Consider the following 25431-nt stretch of genomic DNA (forward strand, 5'->3'; position numbering starts at 1 on the left):
GGGGACGGAAAGGGGACAGGGGCTGACTAAGGGAACAGGGCTGAGGAGGGGGATAGGGGCAGAGGAGCGGAATAAAAAAAAACCTAAAGTGTATTTCCCTCATCCCTGAGTCTTACCTTAAGCCAGGGAGGGGTGGGCAGCAGCCAGCAGCCAGCAGGAGCAGCAACCAGCATACAGAAGCAGCAGTCAGTGAAGTCAGCCTCTCCTGATGTTAGTAGGAGGGTGCGTGACTTCCTCTGCTCTTCTACAGACTGCCCAGCGGTCCTGTTAGAAGAGCAGTGAAAGTCACGCCCCCTCCTCCTGACATCATCAGGAGAGGCCGGCTGACTCCACTGGCTGCAGGCTGCAGGAAGAGTGAGGTAAGTTGAAAAATCTGAGTCCTCGGCCAGAGGCAGGGGATTCAGATTTTTCCTTTTTTTGCTGGATGCGGGTGGCCCTAGGTTTACGGCGGCCTGGGGGAGCAATTGCCTCCCTGCCCCCCTTCCCAGCCCGCCCCTGGGTAAGGTCAAAGTAGACAACCCATGTATGGATTGTAAGACCCAAAAGTGTACAAAACCACACTAAGTGTGGGAAATTGGGATACTGGATGAGTAAAAACTAAGTAAACTAAACAAAACTCTGTCCTTGGTCCCCTTCTTTTTTCTCTTTACACTACCTCTCTTGGCAAGCTTATTACCTCTTTTGGATTCAAATACCACCTGTACGCTGATGACACCCAGATATATCTCTCCTCTGCTGATGACACCCAGACCTCTCCCCTGATGTCCTGCAACGTGTCACCTCTTGCCTTTCTTCTATCTCTGATTGGATGTCCTATCCCGTCTCAACTTATTAGATCTCTCTCTTCTTGTCTTGTGCCCTCCTTAACACACATCTTCAACTGCTCTCTTTCTTCTGGCACTGTTCCTGCTGTCCTGAAACATGCTACTGTAGTACAAATCTTTAAAAAAAAAAAACATGTCTCGACCCATCCTCCCCCTCTAACTATCGTCCTATATCTCTGCTCCCTTTTTCCTCAAAGCTTCTTGAAAGACTAGTCTTCACCCGTCTGGCCTGCTTCTTCAGCTCCTACTCTCTCCTTGACCCTCTTCAGTCTGGCTTCCGCCCCCTCTACTCTACTGAGACTGCCCTTATCAAAGTCACTAATTACCTCATCACAGCTAAATCCAAAGGTCTCTACTCCATATTAATTATTCTTGACCTCTTCGCTGCTTTTGACACTGTTGATCATGTTTTCCTTCTCCAAACTCTTCAATCACTTGGTCTCTGTGACTCTGTCCTCTCATGGTTTTCCTCCTATCTCTCCCAACACTCAATCAGCGTCTCCTTTTCTAATGATACCCCCACCATTCGTCCTGTCTCAGTTGGAGTCCCTCAAGGCTCTGTCCTTGGTCCCCTTCTTTTTTCTCTTTACACATCCTCTCTTGGCAAGCTTATTACCTCTTTTGGATTCAAATACCACCTGTACGCTGATGACACCCAGATATATCTCTCCTCCCCAGACCTCTCCCCAGATGTCCTGCAACGTGTCACCTCTTGCCTTTCTTCTATCTCTGATTGGATGTCCTCCCGCTTTCTGAAACTGAATCTTTCCAAAACAGAACTTCTTGTCTTTCCTCCTCCTAATATTAATCCTCCTCTCTCGCTCTCCCTTCAGATTGGTGGTACCCATATCAGCCCATCCTTACAAGCACATTGTCTTGGTGTTACTTTTGATTCTGGCCTCACCTTTGAGCCTCACATCCGGTCTGTTGTCAAATCATGCCAATTCCACCTCAAAAACATCGCCCGCATCCGCCCCTTTCTTACACAAGATGCTACTAAAGAGCTTGTCCATGCTCTAGTAATCTCTCGCATGGACTATTGTAACTCTCTCCTAATTGGTCTTCGAATAGCCGTATTGCCCTGCTACAGTCTGTAATGAATGCTGCCGCCAGACTGATTTTCCCCTCTAGTCGGTCCTCTCACACCTCACCCCTCTGTCAGTCCTTACATTGGCTTCCTGTATCCTATAGGAGTCAATTCAAAGTGCTAACCCATACCTATAAAGCACTGAATAAAATGCTTTTACAATTTGGTGCAAATATAGTTCATTAGATTGTATTATTTTGCAATTTCAAATTCCTTATTTATTTCATTTTTATAACTACTTACTTTATTCACAAAGAAAGGAGCATTGTTTGTGAACTCTATCTTAAACTGTGATCTCCATTTTCCTTTAAAGTAGATTGCACTTGCCAGAACCAAAACAGTTGATGTATCTAAGGATCCTTGCTTGAACAAATCTTTGATTTTTTCTAATACAAAAAAAAAACAGAACAGATGTCTGATTAGGCTTTGCTTCCTTTTCATGGTAATTTAGACAAGTCACTGTGTGTTGTTCTCCTATTGCTCCATTTGTCTCAAGTGATAGCACAAATCTTACACTAACACACCAAGCTACAACGCCATGGTGAATGAGTTTCTTCAACGGCAATTGTCCAATTCAATACTCCTCTGTAGACTGAGTTTTGCATGGTTGGTGCACAGGAAGCGCCACATATGACTGTCAGGAAGACAGACTAGAGGTGTGTTTAACCCTGCAACGTCAACACTTCAGTTTCTAAAAAAACTTTTTGACTAGATTAGAAATGAGCACTAAACTCGCTCGCTCACTCTCTGAAAAAATTAAAAATAGATTACCGGTATATTACTGTGCAACTCCATAACAGAACCCAACTCTCTGTAACAGCAGGGAGTGCCTCCCCTTTCGCGCGCTGCATAGGAGTGACAGGTGTCAGGTGACTGCCCGGTGCTAAGTCTGACACAGCGCCCTGGACTTTAACCCCTTAAGGACCAAACTTCTGTAATAAAAAGGAACCATGACATGTCACACATGTCATGTGTCCTTAAGGGGTTAAGGAGCCCCCCTTCCCTGCTATGACAGGTAAAACAGCAGGGGCGGGGGCTCCAATCTCTATGTGTACAGAGCCAGTGTTACCATCAACTAGGACATCAACTCTGTGAGGGAAGCAGCTGATTGCTGCTTGTGAAGGAGGGAGGGCAGAAGAAGATATGGATGGAAGGATTTTATGGATTGCTTATTGCAAAATAATCCATAAACACATTTTGTCTCAGTTTGAGTGTGGGGAAATTCTGTTCATTTGTTTTTTACGTTTACTGGTGTTCCGAAATATATGAGGGTGCACCACTGAATCATTGTTATGGTGATCATTTGTTCGACTTCTGTCTATTTTAACTCTTTAACTTGATTATTATTGCTTAAAACAAATAAAAAATAATAAATAAATAACAAATAAATAAATATATATATATATATATATATATAAATATAACTTTTTCTCACTGCATATATCAGACCAACAAGGGGAGTCTATGGCTAACATGCCAGGCAGGGCCTCCTGCACACTAGAAATAGCGACAATATGGCGATGGAATTTCGACAACACACCACTCGTCAAATATTTGGACAAATCACATTTCTTTTATTTATTTTTTTATAAAAATTTTCTGATGTACAAAAACATACACACAAAATAATAATTGCAAGTGACCATGTATCTCCTCTATAACAGTAACTTCTATACTTATTCCTTTCTTCTGACCTTTCTTTCCTCTTTTCTAATACATTTCCTTTATATTTTTTTACCCTTTTGCTTTCAGGATTATAAAATATAGAGTATTCCATTCTTATAAAGTCACCAATAAATTACTAATTTCATTACATTTACACACATAAAGTCACATAACTATCCCTCGAGAGAGAGTCACAAATAGAAATATCTTTTTTAACCTTATCTAATTGTAATTATACATGCTTCTAAAGGGATTCTAATTTTTTTTGCCAAAATTCCCAGATGATCTTTCTTTGTTTGTTCTATTTTTTGGCAGTCATTTTGCATTGCAAGATTGTTACTTGTTTTCCAGTTTTTTTGCAATCATTAGTTTTACCGCAGTTAGTATATGTAAAATTATAGAAGGATATCTTTCTGAGTATTATTCATCTTTAAATGTAGTAGGGCCAGTTCTGGGCTTCTTTATAATTTCTTATTACTTATATCTACTATACACATTTTTGCACAGCTTCCTTAATAATGGACAACTCCACCATACATGCCACATACTTCCTTTGTCTTTTCCGCATCTCCAACAGTAAATATCTAAATCTCTGCTACTATCTTTCAATTTCTCCATTCTTGAAGGGACTCAGTACCATCTGTTCTGTACCTATATTGCATTTCTCTTAAATCAATACAATGTATGTATTTGTATGTGGTGTCAAGGGCTTTCCCATTCATATTGATCAATCTTGATCTCTAGATCCTGTTCCCACTCTTTTATGGCTGTAGGTTTAGTTCTAGATGATATTTTATATACAATCTGGGCACATTTAGACATGAAACCCTTATAGTTATCTTGTTCCAGTAAAATGTCTAAATCTTTAATTATTTCTGAACTTCCTTTGTACAGATGTTTTGAGAGAGAGTCTCCCAATCTTAACCCCTTAATGACGAATGATGGAACCAGTCCGTCATGCCAGGAAAGCACTTAACGCCGGATGACGGACTAGGTCCATCATGCGCTAAAGTTAACCCCAGATTGTGGTGTTAACGCTCCTCTGGTTTGCCTCGGTATTCAAGGCAGACCGGGAGCACCCAATTGCGTTGTCCCTGCAGCTGTCATCAGTCTGACAGGCTGTCAGAGCGAGCGCATGTGCTGCCGGGACTTATGATCCGCCTCCCTGCTCTTCCGCGTTCTGTGTAAAGTGCAGGGAGACGGATCAGTGCTGATCTTTTCCCTGTTAAAAAATAAATAAATTAAAAAATAAAGTTAGTTTAAAATCCCACCCCCCTTTAACAATTTTAAATAAAAATTAACCCCTTCCCTGCCAATTGATCACGGACTACAGTGACTACTCCATTTTACTGTGATCTGATTTATTTTTCTTAACCCCTTAGGGTCAACTTTTATTTTTTGTAACCCTTAGGGGTTACATTTATCTTATTAATTTAAATATATTAAAATTATATATGTAGCTAGCTGGGGTAGGTGGAAGTTAGTGGGGATTTGGGGAATTTGGTGTTAGGCTAGCTAAATGTTAATGTTAATTTTTTTTTCAAGTTTTTAAAGGTTAAAAAAATGTTTTAATAACATTTAAAAAAAAGTTTTAAAAAAATCCCACCCCCTTTACCCATTCCTAATAAAAATTAACCCCTTCCCTGTCAGTTGATCTGATTTTTTTTAACCCCTTAGGGTTAACTTTTATTTATTTATTTTTTTAAACCCTCAGGGGCTCAATTTATTTCATTGGGTGAGAGTTATGGAAAATTGGGGAATTTACTGTTAGTGCTGCTTGCTGCTAGTTAGGGGTTAGCAGTAAAAAAAAGTGTTTTTTTAATAAAAATTTTAAATGTGTAAAAAACGTTTTAAGAAAGTTTTAAAAATGTAATAAGCAAAAAAAGTTTACAAATGAGTTTTAAAAAGTAAAAAAAAAAAACATTTAAAAATTCTCATTACCACTACACCTGGAACAAACTAGAGAATAAAATGACCCCTCGCTAAGGTTCAAATTATGTCTTTTGAATTACCCCGGGGTGTATTCTTTAATAAATATTATATGTTTGTGGGGAAGTTTGGATAACCAACCAGCTAAACTACTCCGAAATGGAACATAGGCACAGCGTAAAACTTCAAAGTTAGAAAAAAACTGGCTGCGTCTCAAATGTGCCCCTTCAACATCCACATATACCTGGCAAAGGTACACACGGGGGTATTACTGAACTCAGGTGACATATCTGAGCAACATATGTAGTATTATACAGTTGTAGCACACATAAGGTTTGCAAAAAATACTGTGCAAACTCACTTTGTGTGTCAAAAGGGCAGAAAAAATGCTTATTACCACTACACTTGGTACAAGTTAGCGGAATAATTATCCCACGCCAAGGTTCAAAATATGCCTTTTGAAATACTCTGGGATGTCTTCTTTAAGAAATGGTATACCTTTATGGTGTAGCTGGAATATGTAGCCTGCTCAAGTGCTCCAAAGTGGGACACGAACACATCAAAACCCTCCACGAAAATTCACACTTAAAAACCTGAACTCCTCATGTCTCTTTTACAGCACTGTAACTTCACAAAATAGTGTCTAGGTCATATATTGGGCAAATTGTTTTACTCAGAAGATGTAACTTAGCATAATTTGGAGGGTTTTATGACAGTGGTACATATCAAGTGTAAGAAATACTCAGCAAAAATGCAACATATTTGTAAAAATATATATATTGTTTTCCCCCTCACCACAAACATTGACATAAATTGGTGAAAAAATGGTGACAAGTTAAGGCACAATATACAACACATAAGATACCCTGGGGTGTGTGCTTTATCAAATTAAAGCCATTTGTGTCGTTATTTGAACAGTCACACTGCTATAATACCCTAAAATGAGACATAGGCCCGTCAAATCCATCTACGAAAATTCTAACTATAGAAACTCAAATAGCCTTGTCTCTTATATGGCATTGTAGCTTTACAGAATAGTGCCAAAGGCATACAATGGGTGTATCGTTATACTCAGCAGATGTAGCTGAACACAAAAGGGGGTTCTGTGCAGGAATAGCACATACCAGCTTTACGAAATACACATTACAAAAACCTTGTTATATGTGTATACGCCAAAATAGAGAAAAAACTACATTTTACTCCAATATTTAGCAGAGATTGACAATGAAATGGCTACGTAAAAACTGTCAAACTAACCTTAGGTAAATAGCCTGTGATGTCTACTTTTTATAAATATATACTTTTGTGTGGCAATTTTTTTTTTTCTGTGATGGCTACTAAACCTACAAGACAAACATACCGACTTCTAAAATTGTTGCAAATTTTATTTTAGTCCTTGTATTTTATGACCTGTAACTTTCAAAATAAGTGGAAATCCTATACATATGATGTACTCTATAAATCAAGACACATAAATTAATTTATTTTGAATTACTTTTTCTAAACTGGATATATTATGCACACGCTATTATCGCCAAAACTGTGAAAAAAAATGTTTTTTTTGGCTTTTTTTTTTTATAATTAATGAGAATGTATCTATGGATATGTGTCATCAAATTAAAGCCCTTTTTGCCCTCTATGTGTTTGGTGCAATACATGACAGAGATGCAAATTGCATTTGAACACAAACAGCAAAAAATGCAAAAATGCAAAAATGGCTGGTGTCCTAAAGGGTAGGATGCTTCTGAAGCTGTGTCCTTAAGGGGTTAAGAAGTTATAAATTTCTTTATTCAGGATGTTATACTCTGAAACAAGTCTGTGAAAAGGTTTTATTTTGTTTTGGTCTACTATTTTTTTTATTTTTGTAATACCTTTATTTTTCCAGTTTTCCAAATGTATATTTTCTATAGCTGATTCTAAAATATTTAACGGGAGTGAGCCCAGGATTCTTTTTTCGATATGCAACTTCTTTCCTATTAAATTCCAATCCTCTATTGTGTTGTCTAAACGTTTCATTTCTATCTGATTATTTATATCCTCAGGGATCTTATGTTTCCAAAACAATAAGGTTACATCTTTAGTATTGGAGAGGTCTTGTTCAATATGATACCAATTTTCATTTTTGTATAAATCTTTCTGTGATATTAAAGCATATTTTACAAATTGCATTTCATTTGATAACTAAGGCACAAGCCTGCTCTGCATCACTCTCTTAATAAGACCCTAGTCATCTGCAGTAAAGCCAAGCAAGGTGTAAGAAGACAATGTGAGCAAACACTCATTTAACTTGCCCCTTGATTAATCTTCACTCATATATCAAGCCATTTTTAGCTCAATTGTGCCATTATGTGTAATGTGCATGAATGTGCTAAACCATGTTTGAACTTAACCCCTTAAGGACCAAACTTCTGGAATAAAAGGGAATCATGACATGCCACACACGTCATGTGTCCTTAAGGGGTTAAGTGGGTCCTAATTTACTAATTTACTTAATTTCAAGACACACTTGAATAATATAATTACTACAGACAGTGAATTCAGGGATGAATTCTCTCTGCATCATTAACAGTATAGAACTAAGGAGTGATAAGGTAGCATAATTAAAGACCAAATTAAGGAGGATGAGTTGTTGGTGGTTTTTCTTACCATTTGTTTGTTTCTCAACCCATGCATTAATTTCCTTCCTGGCTTCTTCAGTAGACTTTTGGAAGTCAACCGTTTCAAGACTTGCTTGGTATATCTCCTTGGTGCTTCTTAAAAATTCCTGTAATAAGCATGTTTGTGAGACATACAGAATGGATTTGTTTTCTCTGTTAAAATACATTAATTATGGTAACATTGCATTCCACTGACTGAAAGTGGGATTGATAATCAGCAATATCAGCTACAATAAAGACACTTGTAACACTTGTATATCAGCATTACAAATAATGTTCTTCAGCTGCTGGTTTTCCTTCATAACCATTGCTTCTGCTTCTATGTGAAAAAATGAAGTTGTCTAGGTGCCATGCCCATGTTTTAACCCTGCAAGTAAATACATTGCCATTCTGCAGGGACAGCTATGTTTACATTGCAGGGTTAAAATGCCTTTAGTAGCTGTCACACTGATGGACATTAGAGGAACTGCCACTGAAATAGCAGAGTCAAATTCGACCATTTCATTTAGATGGTTTCATAGTTTTCCCATGCATTCAAACTAGCCTCCCAATGCTTTCCTGTGGAAAAGCATTTAATTGGCTGATATCATCAAGACTGATTATCTCAGCCAAGGAGGCAGATCTTCATCATGGAGACTGGTGCACTGGGAGATGTAAGGTATGTAAACTCACCTTTTAAATCCTCACAGTGGGGGAGTGGCCATTCTACCTATAGACAGATTAACACTATAGTGTTACTTTAAGCAGAGCTCTTCATTAATATGCCAAAAAAACATACCAGGAGATGGCCACCACCCCAGAGCCTTAGTTTTAATCAGTCTGTCAGGGGAGGGGAGACGGCAGGCCATGGGGCAATGGAGAAGACAATAAAGCAGTGCACTCACTGCTGGGCAGGCTAGGCAGCAGACAGCCAATGACATCATTGCCAAGAGAGCAGGCACCTGTACTTTACAATTACAATATTGGTAGATCTGCTAACTGTAGTATAACATCAATTTCCATTATGCTACCCCAGCCTTAAATTGACACTTGCTATAACCACCATAATGGTTAACCCAATGTATGCTGTCTAAACATGGACAAAATGTATATTGATAATGTCTTTTGCATTATGGACAGCAAGTGGATGATTGTACCAGGCTTGGGGACTCTTGGATTGAGTCTAACTAATCAAAGATGGATTGTTGCAGAACTGGAAGAACTACAGCAGGCTTTAGTGGTAATGGTGCTGAAAATGCACCATCAAAGGTGCCAAGTATCATTCACATTACAACCTGTTGTAGTGGTTATGATAGTAGGAGTTACTTAGAGTCCTATCAATAGACTGCGGAAAACTGTTAATCAAAAGAACCGTATTATTATGCAGTAATTGATATAGTTTGTGTTGTGCAAGATAAGCCTAGAAAAATATAAATACAAAAAAAATGGGTAAAAAAGAAGGGTAACCAGTCAAGCCTATCTAATATGTACGGAAAGATTATGAGATTGTCTGGAACATGCAGTCATATCTGAGAATGTTTTCAAGGAACCATTCAACATTAAGTAAGAGTGATGACACATATGGGTGATTTCATTTCCGATTTAATTTAAAAAATATTGTCAAGTCTAAATTATTTTCATCATTTTAACTTACCTGTACAAACTCATAGCCTTTTTGTCCATACAGTCGGTTTGCCACATTTAATTCATAAAGGCTCTGGGGTGCATTTAGATTTGTCAGAAGTTCTTTATATTCTTTGTGGGTGTCTCCAGCTTTCCCGCTCTAAAGGGATGAATTGCAACTTAAAATAAGGAGTGAGCTGAGAAAATCCAGTTATGACATCCTAAAACAATTTATACTTGTGCTGAACAAAGCATCAAACTAATATTTTCCCACTTCGCAGTCTTATGGCTTACAATGATGATTTGGAAACATTGGGCATACATGATACTACCATTAATGCCACTTAGGTAATGACCCCAAAAGATGATGAACAGGAGTTTGCTACGCCATGCTGCTCTAGATAATCACATCAATAAATGAGAACAGTCATCTCTCTGAAAATTACACCACAGAACAGGGGTAGGCAACCTTTTGCACTCCAGATGTTGAGGACTACAACTCCCATAATTTTATTGCAGCCATAATTCTGAGAAATCATCAGGTGAGATGTAGTTTTGGAGTGCCAAAGGTTGGCTACCGCTTCCATAGAAGTAAAAATTGAAAATTGGCTTCAACTGGACTCCACTCATGGATGAAATCAGTCTGATATGCAATGGTATAGGTTCTTACAGCTACTTTTGCTTTCTCTCAGTATTCACATATTCTCTTTATTTTTCCTTTAATTCATTTTCTCATGGGGTCACTAATTTAAAAAGGATCATCTAGGCATCGGCCTTGTACTGTGCTTAGTAGAGTGTCAGATACACTTCAATGACAAGGCCCAGAGAAAGCCGTAACAATTTTCTGGGGTTGCTTTATCTTTTGTGCAGAGATAACTTGCAGGCGATTTGCATCTGGACCCCTTATAAGTGAGATCAGTCTGATATGCAACTTGTATAAGTCTTTTTGTGTAAAACCACAGGAACTAATAAAACCTTTTGGGAACTAATCAGGGATTAACTGAACGTCTAACTACTGAGCTTTCCCATTCTCAGTGTTCTCACATTCTTTTCTTGTGCTTCAAAGCTAAGATGGAGGTATACAGTTGCAGAATAAAGATTAGTGGGTTTGTACATTTAATTTTATTTTTCCCAAATCCCAGATACGCATTTGTTACATATTGGGAATAAGTATACATACTGTCACATATTCTCTTAAAAGGAATACTATAGGGTCAGGAATACAAATGTGTATTCATGACCCTGTAGTATTAAAAACTCTAAGTGGCCGGCCCCTTTTGACCCCCTTAAATAGCCATAAATCTTACCTTTATTCCAGCGCCACGCAGGTCCTCCGACGCTGGCACTTCCCCCACCTCTCCTCCTTGGCTGAGATCATCAGAAGGAAAACAGTGGAAGGCTCCTCATAGAGATGAATTGAATCATGCATCTCTATGAGGAATATTCAGCATCTCCATGCAGAGAGTGGAGACACTGAATGTTAGTGCTGCGAGTTATTCTTCCTCAATACTTCGAATTTCTGCAAGGTCTCTGGCAGCTGCTGTGAGAACCCACAGTTAAAGATAATACCACCCAAAGTGATTTTATCTACAGAAGCCACCATTAAAGTCTATGGGAATTTTTGTAGATAAATAATGTAAACAACATAGAACATGTTATAATCATTTGTATAGCCTATACAAATAATTAAATCAAGTTATACATTATAACATTATTGGAGTTCACATTTTTCCTTGTTTTTCTTTTTGGGAATACTGACTATGATAGACAATACTTTATATCCTATGTTGGCATCATACTGTTGGACTACGTGAGTTTGACACTTTATCCTTCTTATATGAGCACATTGTTGTCTTAAAAGTTATCTACTAAACAACAAAAACATAAAAAATAAGAAAAATACTTTTCTTAATTTAGGTTTTTAAGCTGTTTAGTAGATAACTCCATAATTTGCTATTCTTGGGTTGGATTGCCATATTTAAGCATACCAAAATAGGGAGATATCTACTAAATCCACTGTACACTAGCAGCATGAGAGGGATTGTTTTCCTCTCTGCAGCTAAATCATTTTGTGACAAGTTATCATAATATGATTTAAATCCCCTCTGAAGTCTAGGTCACTCACAAGGATCCTCTGCAGACAGTGATCATGCTACAGGAGACTTGCAGGGAGACCTGATCAGTGTCTCTTTAGACCACGTGGGTCTCTACTTCTTTCCTGGTGATGACAGTAAGGAAATCAATGGGACCCTAGCTAAACCCAGAAGTTCAGCTACAGTATTTTAAAGGGTTGTATGCAATTCATAAGTCAACTCATTGTTCAGCCACTATTCTGGCCCTAACTGACAGATGGGAGCCCCAGGTTTCGAGTGATACCTGGGGTTTCCCAGTAACCAGCAAGGAAGCCTACTGCAGGTAAAATGTAATATGACGGAATTACTCATAAATCCATAATGGAATAATTCTGTCATTGGTTGATAAACAAGTCCTGTAAAAGCTAGTTTTACTGAATGTACATTTTCTAAACTCTGTATAATACAATGCTTATTGTAAGTACAACCAGTGAGAACCCCTCATAAAAATTGCACCTTAATGATACATATTACCTTTTGTCAGCTGATTTTCATGACAACCCTGTAATTATTTCACCCCACAGGATATTTTTGCTTCAAGTAATACAATAGAGATTCTGGGTCTAAAAATAAAAGTAAACTAATTAACCAATATGGGAGTACATACCCTATGACAAGATGAGTCTCCTTTATCTGCATGCTCGTGTCCTGGTGACTTAAAATGCATCACCTGAAATAAAAAGTAAAGATTAATGTAAGATACCAGTTGGATTAGATTTGCATTAAACAAAATGTGTGTATGCAATGTCAGCTGTTGGAAATGCTAGTGGGAAATCACCAGCAAGTGTGTAGAGTAAATGGTTCAGTGCTGTGGACTGCACGTTTCTGTGCTCTCCCATAATGCCAATACAACAGCCAGGGGCAGTTCCAGAACCAAATCTCGGGAGGGGCAGTTGGGGAATATTAACATGGACAATCCAGGCACAATAATCACTACAGCTCTCTGTAGTGGTTATGGTTCCAGGAGTGCCATGCTGCCCTCCCAAGGTAAGCAGTCAAAACAGTATGACAACTTACTTGGGGTCTTCCAGGATACGGGCTGTAGTAGGGGATAGAGGCAGTAGTTTGTGTGTGCGAGGGGTGCAATGTGTGTATGGGGGTGTGTATGGGGGACAGTATGTGTATGTGAGGGATGCAGTGTGCGTGTGAGTGAGTGGTGCAGTGTGTGTGTATGGAGGCAGTATATGTGTGTGTGTGTGTGTGTATGGAGGCAGTATATGTGTGTGTGTGTGTGTGTGTGTGAGGGGGGCAGTATGTTTGTGCATGTGTGTGTGTGAGAGGTGCAGAATTTGTGTATGGCAGGGGGCAGTGTGTGTGTGAAGGGGTCAGTGTATGTATGTGATGGGGCAGTGTGTGTGAATGTGTAGCTTAATGCAAGCATAGATGTTTTTTTTTTAAAATTAAAATAATACTAATACTTTATATCCCTCCTTCTTTCTTACCTTTACGCATTTCCTGCAACCCTTGGTGGTCTAATGGGTAGTGAGAGGAGGACCCATAGGAGATGTAGGTTAGAGCTCCCAAGTCCTCTCTCCCTCTCCTGTGGCTGCCAGCAAAGGGCCAGCAGACTGGTGAGGGAGATCTATGATCTCCATTCCGGTACGTGAAGGCACATAGTCCGGCGCTTGGATAGCATGGGCGAGAGCAGGGGAGAGCAAGGAAGTGTCTTGTTTTTTTCAGGGGTTGGGGAAGGGAAGGGGGGGGGGGGGGGGAATTGCCCAGTTGCACCCCTCCCCCCGGATCTGCCACGGACAACAGCTTAAAATGTCAAGTATATAGTTGTCTCATAGTCACTGTTATGGTTGCATGCTTGAAAGGAGCATGAAATACACAAGAGGAGAGGGAGACATTAAATATTTTAGTGAGAGGCAGAGCAAGATAAGGGGACAGAGTACGAATACGATGTGCTGTAACATGATTAAGGAAATAGGTCAGGATGACAGAAGCAGAGAAGAAACCTCTCTTGCTTGATCTGGCTTCAAAATATTCTTGTAATTGAAATAATAGCAGACATTCCAAACATAAACATACTGACCGTTTCAATCTGATCTGCTGTTTTTCCTTTAGCTCCTAGATCCAACATGCCCATTGCAAGTGAGACGCTAAATGGTGAAAAGAAGACATTTTCTCCAGGTGCTTTTTTGATTATTTCTTTGTAGATATCCAAAGTGAAGCTTGCAACCGCGTTGCTTAGATGTACCATGGCAATGTTTCAAGAGTGCCTTAAACAAAAACAGCATTAATTCATAATATAAAATAAAAATTAGGATTATTCACTAAACCATGCTTCACAACATTAAAAGATATGAAATTGGGACAGGAGGTGAATGACCTGGTGGGAGGGAGGTGGGGGGGGGGGGGGGTTTATGTGATGACATGTGATGACCAGAAGGAATGCAAATGTTTAATATATCAACATGGTATGCGCTTGCTGTGCCAGGTTAGCTAGACATATGATATCAATTATAAAATAAAATAGTGTTGAGAATTAAGAGGAAAAAAAACAACTTTTAATTAGCAGTCAGGGTGTGCAAATATCTCACAAGGGACATTTCTGCATTACTGAATTCTGTGTCCTCTCCTCTGCATTTGGTTTGGGAGTGCAGCAAATGGCTTAATGCAGTCCTAATATTGAACCTTACAAAACAAAATCCAGTTCATTGCCACATTCTGGCACTAAAATAACTTAAAGGAACACTATAGTGTTTTGTATACAAAGCTGCATCCTTAACAGTATAGTGTCCCTCTGCCCCCACACACTGGCAGATAAAGGGTTAAAAAAACTTTTTGGTTCCATCTCCACCTCCTCCAACATTAACGCGACTAGGAACCTAATGTGCGTGCAGCACTAGCTTGAGTCACTGCCTTCCTGTGGGGGTTTAGAACACAATCCTGTCACTTTAGTGTTGGATTGGGTAGTTTTTAGCCTTATTATGTTGTATGTTTGTATGCTCAAATATGGATTGTTTTCACAAAAATAAAATAAATCTTTTGCAGTATTCTGTAGTAAAAGCCTGCCAATTTGGCTATATCCCCATTCTAGCATACAACCTGCATTAGCCTTGAAGCGCAGAGAGTGACTGAGCTGAACTGCAGGGAGACCAGCAGCCAGGGCTGGATTAACATAGGGGCTGATGGAGCTGCAGCTCCAGGCCCATGGAATAGGCCCATTGATTTTTTTTTGGATTTTTTTTTTTTTACACACACTACTCTAAGGGTTGCTAGGTATTTCTCATGTATTTCTTTTGGTTGCCAGGTATTCCTTAGAAGTATTTCTCCGGTATTTGAGGCTGCCTAGCCGGTGCCGATATTGCAGTAATACCGGCAATACAAATGTCTGTCTCATTATAAACAGAGATTATTCTGCAATACCAGCGCCAGCCAGTAGGGGTCGCTGTTTGTGTGGAGAGAGGCAGGGATGAGAAGTTAAAGCATCTCCCTCCCTGTCTCTCTACTCACTGATCCGCGGGGAGCAGCTCTGCACAGAGAGTCCAGACAGCAGCTCCGAGCCTGCGAGCCATGGGGACGGTGAGAGACTTGGGGACGCTGAGACATAGGGACACTGGGGAACATGGGGGCCCTGAGACACTAGGGACAGAGTGGCCCCATGTCTCCCAGTGGCCCCTAGTCTCTCAGTGTCCCCATGTCTCCCAGTGTCCCTGGTGTCTCTCGGTGTCCCTAGTCTCCCAGAGTCCCCTAGTCTCCCAGAGTCCCCTAGTCTCCCAGAGTCCCCTTTCTCTCAGTGTCCCTATGTATCTCAGTGTCCCCATGTCTCTCCCAGTGTCTCAGTGTCCCCATGTCTCTCCAGGTGTCCCAATGTCTCTAAGTGTCCTAGTGACATTGGGACACTGGGAGACATGGGGACACAGACTCTAAGGGGCACTGGGAGACATTGGGATACAAACACTAGGAGACACTGGGCAAAATGGGGACACTGAGACACTAGGGGACACTGAGAGACATGGGGAAACAGGGAGACATAGGGACACTGGGTGTCTTTGAGACCTGGGAGACATGGGGGCACTCCCAGTGTTCCCATGACTCCCAGCCAGTGTCCCTAGTATCTCCGTATCCCCATGTCTCCCAGTGTCCCTGGTGTCTCTCAATGTCCGTAGTGTGCCAGTGTCCCTAGTGTCTCAGTGTTTTCTAGTCTCCCAAAGTCCCCTTGTCCCAGTGTCTCAGTACACCAATGTCCCCCAGTGTCCCCATGTCTCCTAGTGTCTCAGTGTCCCCTAGCATAAAAGAAAAAATATCAGGCACTCAACATTTCGACCTGTCTCCAGTGTCACTTATGTATCACAGTGTCCCCTATGTATCAGAGTGTCTCAGTGCCCCATGTCTCCCAGTGTCCCTGGTATCTCAGTGTCCCCTAGTCTCTCAGAATCCCCTAGTCTCTCAGTGTCCCCATGTCTCACAGTGCCCCAAAGTGTCTCAGTGTCCCCTAGTATAGAAGAACAAAAAATCTCAGGCACTCACTGTGATAGATTTAAGCAGGTTTATTGGACACCGCAACGTTTTGACCTGTACCCAGGTCTTTATCAAGTCTCCAGTGTCCCCTATATATCACAGTGTCCCCTATGTATCACAGTGTCTCAGTGTCTCTCAATGTCCCCTAGTGTCCTAGTGAAATGGGGACACAGACACTAAGGGACTGGGAGACATGGGGACACAGACATGCCCCCTTTTTGTGTATGTCATAGCTGCATCCTATGAGTTTCCCTCCAGCACCATCTACATCAGATACTTGACGCTTAGGAGGTAGGACTGTTTTAGTGTTTTTGGTAAATAAGATTTGTAATTAGGCCCATCATAATTGTCAGCACCAGGCCCACTGGGCTCTTAATCCGGCCCTGCCAGCAGCCACACAACAAAGAGAAGACACAAGACAAACATATAGTAAGTATATCCACATGTCTGTCTATCATCTATCCCAGCAGCTATATGGTCTGGTGAGCTCCCACTATAAGAAGCACTAGATTTAACTTGGCACCTTCTATAAGGATCTTTATTGTGAGAGGAGCGGCTGCGCGAAGGACACTGTTAGTGTTCCTTTCATGTTATAGGACTGAACGTTTGGTTTCCTTAAAGTAATTTAAATTCAAGTCTGACAACTTGAATTTAAGGGGAGGTACATATACTACAATGATGTATGTTTATATTTTAGTAGAGATATTGGATTATATACTATATGATGATCATGTTTACTAACTGATATGGCTAGTTTTATAGTAGGAGTATATATTATATTATTGAGATACGGATGTTAGGAATACAAATTAATATTACTCACACTACAGCGCCCTATGGTTAAAAAAAACCTTTAGTGACTCTACCGATTCCAGCACTGATGTCCCTCGGCACTGGGTTGGCACTCCCCCTCCTCCAATGTCATCCGACGGAGGGACCTAATGCACATGCACGGCAAGCGCATTGAGAACACTGCAATGATTTACACTGCAGGATTAAGTGGGACAGGGACATAGCACCCAGACCACTTCAATAAGATGAAGTAGTCTGGGTAACTATAATGTACCTTTAACTAAAATTATTATTATTATTATTGCCATTTATATAGCGCCAACAGATTCGGTAGCGCTTTACAATATTAAAATTACTGCTGTACCTGCAATGTAATTTCATTTGAGCTGTGAATTGGTAGATTATCATGGTGAAGTATTAGGGTCCAGGGTATATAATCAGATTCCTTGGAACAGGTGATTACATTCTTTGTATTGCTAGGTGTGTCAAGGTAAAAAGATATAACTTTTTGCTATTAAATATACAGAAAAAATGAGGTGGGAATATTGCACTTAGGTATTAGGCATGTTTCTATGGTTTATGGCCTCACCTCGTTAAGAAAAAAATACTTGAAATAAAAAAAATATATATAGAAGAGTAAGTAAGAGTGACAGAGGACGTTTCCAGAAGCATTTTATTTCTGCTAATATAATTCATTGTTGTGTATGTTTTATATTACATGCTTTTAGGACTAGATTTGGTTTCCTAGTGTTAGTGCTATGTCTAGGGTTAGGTTTAGGTGTCATGGGGAAGCAGACCTTGTCCAAATCGGCCCAAAATTAGTAGGAGTTTTCCAGTTTGCAGATACTCCTATTAAGTCTAAATGTTTAAATGCCTAAGTGTCACTCTGTTTTCCTCTCCTGCTAAAAAAGGAGTAATTGGAATGTGGATATGTAAATAAGTGGCAGGATCAAAGAACAGAGTCACTAGACTTACAGGTGAATTAACATCCCACTCTGTGCACTTGGCAGGACAGTAACTAACCTTGGAACATCAGAGAAATGTTACCATACCATGTGCATAATCAGGGGCGGACTGACCACTCGGGCACATCGGTCATGGACAGGGCCGTCTTTAACAAGGGGCAAACAGGGCAGCTGCCCAGGGCCCAGTTGCTCCTGGGGGGCCCAAAGCAGCTGCCCTGTGGGCCCCCTGTCCGCAGCCAGGTCTGAACAGCCCACCGGGATACTGAGAAATATCCCAGTGGGCTGCAGCAGGTGATGTAATCAGGGGCCCGGCCCTTTAAGAGAGCTCCTGACCGAGCCCCTGTCTTCCGGCCTGCTGGGAGGAAGTGTTGTGAGGTCACTTCCTCCCATTTAACAGAGTGCCGCTGGGGAGGATTAGACATACATGGAGAGAAGGAGGAGGTACAGACCAAGAAGAAGACTCCCATCAATCTCAGCCATCATGCTCCCACTGGACTACAGGGAAGCCACACTTCTGTAAAGGTAAGGAGGGTGACTAAACTATGTGAATTCATATCTGTGTGTGTGTATGTGTATCTGGCTGTATGTGTATCTGGCTGGCTGTGTGTGTATCTGACTCTGTGTGTGTATGTATGTTTATCTGACTGTATGTGTATCTGTGTGTGTGTGTACATCTGACTGTGTGTGTATCTCATTGTGTGTGTGTATGTATGTGTATCTGACTGTATGTGTATGTGTATCTGACTGTGTATCTGTGTGTGTGTATATCTGACTGTATGTGTGTGTGTATCTGAGTGTGTGTGTATCTGAGTGTGTATCTCACTGTGTGTGTGTGTGTGTGTGTATCTCACTGTATGTGTGTATCTGGCTGTGTTTGTGCCAGTGTTTGTATCTGACTGTGTGTGTGTATCTGACACTGTGTGTGTGTATCTGACACTGTGTGTGTAAGTGTGTATCTGACACTGTGTGTGTGTGTATCTGACGCTGTGTGTGTAAGTGTGTATCTGTGCGTGTGGCAATGCATACATCCCATCTAACATTGCACACAAATACAACCCTGCATTCCAACATTAACAATGCACACAAATACACCACTGCATGTGTATCTGTGTTCCTGTGTGTATCACTGTTTGTGTGAGAGTGCATCTGTGTGACAATGCATACATCTCAGCATTCCTACACCAACACTGCACACAAATACACATGCATTTGTGTATATATCTGTGTCGGTGTGTAAGTGTGTATCTCTGTGTGTGGATGTGCCAGTGTCTTTATCTCTGTGTGTGCACGTGTATTTATGTATGTGGCTGTGTGTCTATACGCCAGTCTTTGTCAGTGTGTGCATGTGTCCAGATGTTTGCATGTATCAGTGTGCTAATGTGTATGTATATCTGTCAATGTATATCATTCATCAAGGCAATCAAACACAACATGCAACCACACCCCTGCAAACATTACATACAAACACACCCCTGAATTCAAACTCAAAAAGTATATAGAAACACATCCCTACACTTAAACACCAATACTACACCCTACGTGCACACACATACTGTATACAACAACATGCTCACATTCAAATGCACAAACACTGCTCACAAATACAGCCCTGCAAGAATGGTCAAATGGTAGATCCCCAGCTGGCATAGCATCGTGGGAATTGTACAACAGATGAGGATCTATATTTTCTCTGCTCTTGCGCTAGAGGGGTGGCTCAAAACAATGTCTTGCACCAGGGCCCTGTCTACATTAGTTCTGCCACTGTGTTGGGGTGGAGGGCGTGATTGCATGCCAGAGAGTGAAAGTTTCGGGGGAGGGCGAGGGATGGCAGGATGCAGGGGCCCCAAACAAATGCTTGCCCAGGGTCCAATCAATGTTAAAGACGGCCCTGGTCATGGACCAAGGGCCGAGACATCCAGGGGCCCGTCCGGACAGCCATGCTCCAGCTGGAGAGATCAGAGATCTAACTGGAACAGCAAATTTAAAAAAAAAAATCCTTTAACCCCCTTCTGGACAGAGTCAATAGTGCACGTTCTGATCAAAACAAAACATAAACAAAAACTGGAATTTGCGCTATATGTCTGTTCACCCGTAGTTCCCCTCTTTCATATTATATGCACCCACACTTATTATATATCATTTTGTTCAGGAGAAACAGGGCTTTACTTTATCATTAACTATTCATATATGGAACATAATTTATTATGAATAAAATAAATAAAAAAATGTGAGAAAATAAGATTTTTTTTAAAAAATTTGTATTTCCGTCTGACATTTTAGCTGTGAATGTCATAATACTCTTAGGTTTTACTACAAAAAAAATGCACATATTTGTAATCAGCGATGTCTCACGAGTACAACAGTACTCCCCATTAACAGGTTTTATGGTGTTTTGGAAAGTTACAGGGTCAAATATAGAACGTTCCATTTTCAAATTGAAATTTGCCAGACTAGTAATGTTACCTCTGAGACGGTGTGGTAGTCCAGGAATGAGAATTACCCCCATAATGGCATACCATTTGAAAAAGTAGACAACCCAAGGTATTGAAAGTGGGGTATGTTTAGTCTTTTTTAGTAGCCACTTAGTCACAAACACTACCCACAAACTTCAGGTGGAAGGGGTTTTCAATCACAATTTTTCCCCACTATAACCTATTTATATATATATATATATATATACATATATATATATATATATATATATATATATATATATATATATGTAATGTCATTCTAAGTGTATTTTAATACTGATATATGTACTTATTTCAATATTAAAATACACTTTGTATGACGTCTTTGAGAGCGATCACATGGCCCCCGAGAGATCTTTTGCCGTGGGAGGGCTGCCTGGGCTGTGAGGCAGTCCTCCCGAAGCGGAGCGCCAGGTAGGTAAGTATCCCGGGCACTCCAGGGGCTTCAGCCGTTACGGCGTTCTATGCCGCCGGCAATGGCTTTAAAGCCCAATTAAAGCGGGACGGCATAGAACGCCGTAACAGCGTTAAGGGGTTAATAGGTTGCTGGGGCCCCTGATGGAACGCAGGGCCCCAGCAACCTACTGCTCTGTAAATCACCCTCACATGAGACCTGGCAGCTTCACCTGCTCTCTGCCAGGTCTTCTTCTTCCTGTCCCGTGCGGATCTGTGTGATGGGGAGAGGCGGGGCCAGGAGGTGACCTCACTTCCTGTTTACTCCTCTCACACAGAGCCCGATCAGCAGGGGAAGGAGCAGCAGCCTGGAGACCAGGGGGAGCAAAGAGACAGGTAGGATATAGCCACTCTGTCACCCCATGCCTTAACTGTCACTCTGTCACCCCTTTCTCTGTCACTAGTCACCCCCTCCCCCTGTCACTTGTCACCCCTCACTGTTACTAGTCACCCCCTTCCTCCCTCTGTCACTAGTCACCCTCCCTCTGTCACTAGTCACCCCCTCCCTCCCTAGTGACCCCATCCCTTAACTGTCACTCTGTCAGTCTGTCACCCTCACTCTGTTACTAGTCACCCCCTCCCTCACTCTGTCACTTGTCACCCCTCACTGTCACTAGTGAATCCCTCCCTCACTCTGTCACTAGTCGTCCCTTCCCTCACTCTGTCACTTGTCATACCCCCTGTCACTAGTCACCCCCTCTCTTACTCTGTCACTTGTCACCCCCTCACTGTCACCCCCCCTTACTCTCACTACTCATCCCTCCCTTACTCTCACTACTCACCCCTCCCTCTGTCACTTGTCACCCCTCACTCTGTCACCAGTCACCCCCTCCCTCACTCTGTCACTAGTCACCCCCTTCCTTACTCTCACTAGTCACAACATCCCTCCCTCTGTCACTTGACACCCCTCACTATGTCACCCCCTCCCTCACTGTCACTGTGTCACCACTTCCCTCACTCTGTAACTGTGTCACCCCCTCCCTTACTCTGTCACTAGTCACCCCCTCACTGTCACCCCTCCCTCCCTCACTCTGTCACTAGTCACCTCCTCCTTCCGTCACCCACTAACTCTGTCACTAGTCACCCCATCCCTCACGGTCACTAGTCACCCCCTCCCTCTGTCACTAGCTACCCCTCCCTCTGTCACTAACCACCCCCTCCCTCACTTTGTCACCAGTCACCCACCCCTCACTGTGTCTCCCCCTCACTCTGCCACCAGGTGCCACTCTGCCACCTGTTACCACCTCCCACACTCTCCCACCTGTCACCCCCTCCCTCACACACACTCTGTCACCTGTCTCCACCCTTGGACAAGTAGATTTTAAAAAAAATATTCCACACCCCTGCACATGCAGACACAAACTAACGCTCAATACACATATGCATTCACACTGCCACTATATACAAAATAGCACATGTAGTCATCCAGGCATGCACAAGTGCATTCACACAGACTCCGATACAAACATGCATTGATACACATGTCTTCACAATATACACATCCAAAGGAATGCCGTATTATATGAGAGTTATATTTAACATTTATTTAATGCACATATATTTGGCCTTCAAAGGGCCTGGGATCTAATTTTGCCCGGGGGTCCCAAAGGCTCTCAGTCCAACCCTGTGCATAATACTATCTTATGACTGAGCAAGTGCATTTTCAGATCCTGTTCAGAATGGCTCTCAGTCTCATGACTCATTCACCCACTTGTCTCCATTTCATATCTCCCAATTTTTAGAGGCATGACATACACTTATACTAACATAACACAGATACAAACACTTACTCAGAAATGCATGCACAGTGACAATATACACACAGAAACAGAACTCCATTCACACTAAAACATTGATTTCACACTAGCCATATGCAGACATATACATATGTTGACATTGAAGATATTAACACTGAGATTGTTCACACACACTTTGTTCATAGCGACAAAATAAGTGTTTACTTACAACCTTATAGTTGCAGAGTTGCAAGGATGGCCATGTTGAAAATCAATGATTAGAATGTACAAAATAGAGCAAGCGGAATAATAATCATTATTCTAGAACACTCAGGAACCCTGTTCTGGTTCTTAGGATTGAGGAAGAAATTTGAAAAAGAAATGGGTTGAAACAAGAAAACAAAATGGTGGAGGGAAAAAAGAGCTGAAGAAACCCTCTAAGATGATTGTTTATTTTAAAGAGGGGTTCCAGTTGAACTACTCATTCAGACTCTGTAGTGCTCAGAAAAAAGTCAAAGCAGTTTCTTAATAATAATGTTATATTACCTACCTTTACTGCTGGACAGAATGTTTTCAAACTGGTTTGATCTCTGGGAAGATGCAGCTTCAGTAAACGTCTATTTATAATTAAAAGGGTGACACACCCATTGTCACCTTGTGATGCAATATGGCCTGGAACAATAGCACTTATTTGAATAAGTATTGCGGTACATTAAGAGAACATGAAAATACACAGACCCATATTATGTAATTACAAACATTGCAAAATAAACTGGTTAATCCTTGTTCTAACTTTCCACATGCATAAACACACATTGCAATATCACATCTATCAATGCCTATATCTCCTGAATTTTATAAACTGACTGTGATTCATTATGCAGACATATCTGATGCAGCTGCAGAAGAGAACTTCCAATATTACTAAGTTCTGATCCCCGATTTGCATTTTATATCTTAAACAGTAAGTTGTGCCAAGAAGCTAAAACCCAGGTTTCTAGGTTACTAAGTTAGTCTAGAATAGTTGTGCTGAAAAAACTTCCAATGTAAAGAGACACACCAAGCACCGACAACTTAATAACCAAAAAGTCATACTATCTTGAGCGATACACATTAACAATCTTCTCACACCACTGTCTCCAGCTCAGAATGCAACCCTGATATTTTTAGGTCAAGACACAGAGAAATATGAAAGGCATGCGTGGATAGGCATAAGGCTATCCTAACTATAAGATAAGGCCAGGGAGTAATGAAAGTATTTAGAAAATTGGGCAGACTAGATGGGCCGAATGGTTCTTATCTGCCGTCACATTCTATGCATGCAAACTATGAGATTACATACTGGATATAGATGAGTTATTGCACATGACAATATGGTGGCTACAATTAGTTAATAATAGTCTGCTAGACATTGTGAGAGAGAGGTAACTAAAATCTTAGCACAACACAGTTAAAATCAAAAACAAAACCAAAATATTTCTGGGAAGCAACCCTGAGAGAACGGGAAGATTAAGCCAGACCATCACCTCTGATCATGATGTGAGCAACTGTGGGCTAATGTTGCTTTTGCACAATCTTTTTAGTTTTGTTATTTTTTATTTTGTAACCCATACCAAAACAGCTTAGTTGTGTTACAAAGTTGGAGCTATATACACATTTACAGGCTTAAAGGGACACTGTAGTCACCAAAACAACTTTAGCTTAATGAAGCAGTGTTGGTGAATAGAGCATACCCCTGCAGTCTAACTGCTTAATTTTCCACCATTTAGGAAATAAATAACTTTGTTTATGCAGCTCTAGTCACACCTCCCTGCATGTGACTTACACACTTCCTGTAAAGAGTCAGCTAATGTCTACACTTCCTTTATTACAAATTCTGTTTAATTTCAAATTTATTATCTCCTGCTCTGTTAATAGCTTGCTACACCCTGCAGGAGCCTTCTGTATGTAATTAAAGCTCAAATTACAGAGCAGGAGATAAGCTATTAAAGTAAGTTACATCTGATTAAAAATGAAACCATTTTACTTTTATGCACGGTGTTTGAGTCAGTGGAGGTGTGGCTAGGGCTGCATAAACAAAACTAAAGTGATTTGACTCCTTAATGGTAGTGAATTTAGCAGTGAAACTTCAGGGTCATGATCTATACACTAAAACTGCCTCAGTAATCAAAAGTTCTTTGGTGACTCTAGTTTCCCTTTAAAAATATTAATGAAGATGATATTCAGCTGATAGGAACTGTATCAAGGCTGCTATCTGCAAGGGTCCTGATTCATTTAATATTTTCTGATTAAATGATGTGTACAAGCATCCCCTCTCATTCCTGGCATCCCCAATACTTTGATGAGACTGTCAGGAAAAGTCTGTGCAATCATAGGGGCGTTACATACCAGAGTATGAGGAGTTTATAATTCATCTCTTGTTATTGAGAACTTATCGAGCTTTTGTGGTGCATAATTAAGACCTTTTCCCATTGCATGGCCGAAAAAGTCTTACCTAGTTGTTCCTCTAAATACAAAAGAATGTACACCAAAACATAAAATCAAACCCTTTATTGTACAATTAAATATAATAACCAAAAAATAACTACACCAAACAAATGATAAAGGCTATAGCTAGCAAGCAATAAAGCAAACAACTGCATATAACA

The 25431-nt window shown here is 40.8% G+C and overlaps 2 protein-coding genes across 2 annotated transcripts in view; both read right to left on the minus strand.

Annotated features, from left to right (window-relative positions):
• LOC134608727 (serpin B4-like) overlaps positions 1-23434 on the minus strand; it is a 33755-nt gene extending 10321 nt beyond the window's left edge. Inside the window, exons 1-6 of the mRNA XM_063451789.1 lie at positions 23334-23434; positions 13932-14118; positions 12504-12566; positions 9796-9924; positions 8152-8269; positions 2155-2297 (exon numbers count right to left, since the gene is read on the minus strand). Coding sequence (XP_063307859.1) covers positions 2155-2297; positions 8152-8269; positions 9796-9924; positions 12504-12566; positions 13932-14099 — 621 coding nt within the window. The 5' untranslated portion in view covers positions 14100-14118; positions 23334-23434. The remainder of the gene's footprint in view (positions 1-2154; positions 2298-8151; positions 8270-9795; positions 9925-12503; positions 12567-13931; positions 14119-23333) is intronic.
• Positions 1-25431, minus strand: part of LOC134608734 (leukocyte elastase inhibitor-like) — a 481333-nt gene that overhangs the window by 197372 nt on the left and 258530 nt on the right. The gene's annotated exons all lie outside the window — the stretch shown is intronic.

This window comes from Pelobates fuscus, chromosome 4 (assembly GCF_036172605.1).
Source record: "Pelobates fuscus isolate aPelFus1 chromosome 4, aPelFus1.pri, whole genome shotgun sequence".
NCBI lineage: Eukaryota > Metazoa > Chordata > Amphibia > Anura > Pelobatidae > Pelobates > Pelobates fuscus.